Source organism: Cebus imitator, unplaced genomic scaffold (assembly GCF_001604975.1).
Source record: "Cebus imitator isolate Cc_AM_T3 unplaced genomic scaffold, Cebus_imitator-1.0 Scaffold463, whole genome shotgun sequence".
Taxonomy (NCBI): Eukaryota; Metazoa; Chordata; class Mammalia; order Primates; family Cebidae; genus Cebus; species Cebus imitator.
In genome coordinates this window covers 1,007,813-1,013,030 of record NW_016107778.1, presented here as the reverse complement: position 1 = coordinate 1,013,030, position 5,218 = coordinate 1,007,813, and the positions used below count along the sequence as shown (strand labels likewise).

At 41.0% G+C, this 5,218-nt stretch overlaps 1 protein-coding gene across 1 annotated transcript; it reads left to right on the top strand.

Annotated features, from left to right (window-relative positions):
• Window positions 1-227: 227 nt before the first annotated feature.
• LOC108291683 (profilin-2-like) lies at window positions 228-1,034 on the top strand. The gene has a single exon (XM_037732668.1). The coding sequence runs from the start codon at window positions 544-546 to the stop codon at window positions 1,003-1,005; it is 462 nt and encodes a 153-aa protein (XP_037588596.1). The 5' UTR covers window positions 228-543; the 3' UTR covers window positions 1,006-1,034.
• Window positions 1,035-5,218: the final 4,184 nt, after the last annotated feature.

Sequence of the window (5,218 nt, the reverse complement as noted above, 5' to 3'; positions counted from 1 at the left end):
GGGCTTTTTGACTTTATACCTAAAGCTCAGGTCTCAGTAAGATTAGCCAACATATGAGATACTAATTGCTACAGTAAGCCTCACCTGTCCTATTTCACATCTAAGCCTTCAACTCAGTTATTTCCCACTTATGTTCTACTAAGGGTTTTCATACTATTGGGGGTTGGTATTTTTCTCATGGTATACCAGGGAAGTAAGTAGGTATACATTGTACCCGCTATCTTTATAGCTGCAGATACAGCCTCAGAAAGCTACTGCCAGAGATCACCAATGATGTCATTGATTATGACTCTTTAAAAAGTCACAGAACCTTTGTGACCTCACTCCTATTCTTGAGGTAGCTTGATAAATCACAGCAGATGGCAGCTGGGGCACAACTTTATTCAAGTCACCAAGACCTCCTCTACCTTGCTTCTGGGGAAAGACCATAAGAAGTAGTCTGTATTTTTAGTTTATTTCAGTCTCAGCTTATCAGACTTCTTGAGCCAAGTGCTAACAAATTTCCTTTGAAGACCAACTTGCTAGAGACTGCTTATCTGAATCATGCAGTGCATACAGGATATCAGTGAAGACGTCTGGCAGGACTGCATCAGTATCCTCCTACAGACTGGTATGTGCTGTGACGCAGCAATTATCACCAATTCCCCACCCTGGTTATTAGCTTCTTATTCTGAAGGCAACTTGTTACAGTTGACCCAGGAAGAAATTCAGATTTTACTGGCAAGGGAGGAGAGAGAGAAGTTGTTTCTCCAAGGAGTCACCCTTGCAGGGATCAAATGCTTGTTAATTCGAGACAATCTGTATGCTGAAGGCAACAACACCATGGACCTGCGCACCAAAGGCCAGAGTCGGAGCAGCCGGGCAGTGACAGTAGTTCAGATCGAGTCTGTATGGCTTGTGGTGATTGGACAAAAAGGAACAGAGGGAGGGCCTCTCAACCTCAAAGCTTTTGAGATGGCAGGTTATGTCAGAGAGGCCATTCAGCAACAGTTGGCTCATTTCTAACTAAATAAAAAAGAGTTGATGTTTGACCTATAATTTGAATTCAGTGTTATGTGTTTCACCTACGAAACTGATATGTTCTTCAGGAAAATAAAAAGGAGGTTCCAGACCAGGTTTGGAGGGGTATATGTGTGTGTGCGTCTGTGCATGTGTGTGTGTGTGTGTGTGTGTGTGTGTGTGTGTGTGTGTTGGGAGGAGGTAAGGGTTAGAGAGTGAGTAGTTCTGTCAGGTATTTGGGGTCTGGTCCCTTATTTAAAAATTTTGTGTACCTAGTATACTGTCCCTTCTGTATTAGTCTATTCTTGCATTGCTATAAAGAAATATCTGAAACTGGGTAATTTATGGAAAAAAGAGAATTAATTTTTGGTTCCACAGGCTACAGAAGAAGCATGATACTGGCATCTGCTTGGGTTTTGGAGAGAACTAAGAAAACTTACAATCATGGCAGAAGGCAAAGGGTAGCAGGAACTTCTCATGGTTGAAGCAGGAGCACAAAAGATTGGGAGGGGAGGTGTGACACACTCTTAAACAACCATATCTCACAAGAACTCATTGACTCTTGTGAGGACAATATTAAGAGAGATGGTGATAAACCATTCACATGAAATCCAACCCCATCATCCAATCACTGCCCACCAGGCCCCACATCCAACATTGAGGATTACAATTTGACATGAGATTTGATAGGAACACAGATACAAACCATATCATTCTGCTCCTGGCCCCAAAATCTCATATTCTCACATGGTAAAATACAATTATGCCTTCCCAAATATCCCACAAAGTCTTAACTCATTCCAGCATTAACTCAAAGTCCAAAGTCTCGCCTGAGACAAGGGAAATCCCTTCCACCTATGAGACTGTAAAATCAAAAACAAGCTATTTACTTTCAAGGTACAATGGGAATATGATAATTGGGTAAATATTCTTAAACCAAAAGGGAGAAATTGGCCAAAAGAAAGGGGCTACAGGTCCTGTGCAAGTTTGAAACCCAGCAGGGCAGTCATTAAATCTTAAAGTTCCAAAATAACATTATTTGACTCTATGTCCTACATCAGGGCATACTGGTGTGAAAGGTGGGCTCCCAGGGCCTCGAACAGCTCCACCCCTGTGGCTTTGCAAAGTTAAGCCTCCATAGATTAGATGCTTTCATGGACTGGTCTTGAGTGCCTGTGGCTTTTCCAGATGCAGAGTGCAAGTTGTTAATGGACCAAATATTCTGGGGCTGGAAGACGCTGTTTCTCCTCTCACAGCTCCACTAGGCAAAGCCACAGTGGGTACTCTTTGTGGGGGCTCCAATGCCACATATCCCCTCTGCACTGCCCTAGTAGAGGTTCTCTGTGGGGTTCCAACCCTGCAGGAAGCTTCTGCCCTGGACACCTAGGCTTTTTCATACATTTTCTGAAATCTAAGCAAAGGCTTCCAAGCCCTAACTCTTTCACTCTGTGTACCAGAAGGCTTAACACCACGTGGAAGCCACCAAGGCTTATGGCTTGCACCTTCCAAAGCTGCAGGCCCGAGCTGTGCCCGGGCCTCTTTAAGCCACAGCTGGAGCTAGAGTAGCCAGGATGCAGAAAGCAGTGAGGTTTTGTAAGGCTTTCTAAGGCTATGTAAAACATTGGGGGCTGTGGGCCTGGCACACAAAATCATGCAGTTTTACTAGGCCTCTGGGCCTGCAAAGAAGAGCTGCCGCAAAGGTCTCTGAAAAGTCTTTGAGGCCTTTTCCCCATTGTGTTGGCTATTAGCACTTGGCTCCTTTGTACTTATGCAAATTTCTGTAGCCTGCTTCAATTTCTTCCATGAAAGTTGGCTTCTTTTCTATCATATGGCCAGGCTATATGTTTTTCAATCTGCTTTACACTCTGCTTCATTTTTAAATATAAGTTCCAACTTTAGATTATTTCTTTCCTCACACATATGATGATAGGATGTTAGAAGTAACCAGGCCACATCTTGAACACTTTGCTGGATAGAAATTTTTTCTACCAGAGACCCTAAATCCTCACTCTAATGTTCAAAGTTCCACAGATCTCTAGGACAGGAAAACAATACAGCCAAGTTTATTTCTAAGACATAAAAAAGTGACCTTTGCTTCAGTTCCAAATAAGTTCCTCATTTTCGTCTGAGACCTCACCAACCTGCACTTTATCATATATATCCCTATCAGTGTTTTGGTCAGAATCATTAAGCCAGTCTCTAGGAAGTTCCAAACTTTCCCTCATCTTTCTGTTTCCTTCTGAGCCTTCCAAACTCTTGGCCTGTTACCTAATTCCAAAGCTGCTTCTACATTTTCAGGTATTTTAATAGCAATGCCCCACTCCTGGTGTCAATTTTATGTACTAGTCTGTTCTTGCATTGCTATAAAGAAATACCTGAGACTTGATAAAAAAACAGGTTGAATCGGCTCATGGCTCCATAGGCTGCACAGGAAGCATGATGCTGGCATCTGCTCAGCCTCTGTGGAGGCAACCAGAAACTTAACAATCATGGTGAAAGGCAAGGGGGAAGCAGGCACTTCACAAGGCCAGAGCAGGAATGAGAGACAGTGATGGGAGAGGTGCCACACACTTTTATATGACCAGATCTTATGAAAACTCACTTACTCTCATAAGGGCAATACCAATGGGGATGGTGTTAAAACAGTAATGAAAAATCCACCCCCATGATCCAATCACCTCTCACCAGGGCCCACATCCAACACTGGGGATTACAATTCCACATGAGTTTTTCTGGGGACACAGATCTAAACCCTATCAGCCCACCTCTCAACATATGGTAAACAGTGGACTGGGAAAAAAAAAAAAAAACTTAGTTCTTTTGTTTTTTAAAAAAAGTTAGCTGTTATTTTAGGTTCAGGGGTACATGTGCAGGTTTGTTACCTAGATAAATTCAAGGTCATAGGGTTTTTTTGTACAGATTATTTTGTAATCAGGGTACTAAGCATAGTACTCAACATTTACTTTTCTTTCTTTTTTTAACTTTTATTTTAGGTTTGGGGATACATGTAAAGGTTTGTTACATAGGTGAACTCGTGTCACAAAGGTTTATTGTACAGATTCTTTCATCACACATCTATTAAGCCCAATACACATTAGTTAAATTTTCTGCTATTCTCCCTCCTCTCACCCTCTACCCTCAAGTAGAATCCAGTGTCTGTTGCTCCCTTCTTTGTGTTCATGAATTCTCATCATTTAGCTGCCACTTATAAGTGAGAATGTGTAGTATTTGGTTTTCTGTTCCTGCATTAGTTTGCTATGCATAGCAGCCTCCAGCTCCATCTATGTTCCCACAATGACATAATTTTCTTCTATCCTATGAATATGTAGTATTCCATGGTACCACATTTTCTTTAACCAATCTGTCATTGATAGGCATTTAGGTTGATTCCGTGTCTTTGTTATTGTCAAGAGTGCTACAATAAAGATTGTCATATATGTGTCTGTATGGCAGGACGATTTAAATTCCTCTGGGTATATAACCAATAATGTGATTGCTGATTTGAATGGCACTTCCACTTTTAGATCTTTGAGGAATCACCATACTGCTTTCCACAATGGCTAAGCTAATTTACACTGCCCCCAGCAGTGTATAAGTGTTCCCTTTTCTCCCCAAACTCACCAGCATCTATTTTTGTTTTTGTTTTTGGCTTTTTAAAATAGCCATACTGACTGGTGTGAGATGGTATCGCATTGTGGTTCTGATTTGCACTTCTATAATGATCAGTGATGTTGAACTTTCTTTTATATGCTTGTTGGTCACATGTATGTCTTCTTTTGAAAGTGTCTGTCCTTGTCGTTTGCCCACTTTTTAATGGGGTTGCTTGGTTTTCTGTTGTAAAATTATTTAAGTTTCTTCCAGAAACTGGATATTAGACCTCTCTCGAATGCATAATTTGCAAATATTTGCTTTCATTCTGTAGGTTGTCTGTTTACTCTGTTGGTGGTTTCTTTTGCTGTGCAGATACTGTTAAGTTTAATTAAATCACATTCATCAATTTTTCCTTTTTATGAGATTGCTTTTGATGCCTTGTCATGAAATCATTGTCCATTCCTATGTCCAGGATGTGTAGGTTGTCTTCCAGGGAGTTCAAAGTTTTGGGTTTTACATTCAAATCTTTAATCCATCTTGTGTTCATCTTTGTATATAGTGTAAGTAAGGGGTTCAGTTTCAACCTTCTGCATATGACTAGATAGATATACTAGCACAATTAATTGAA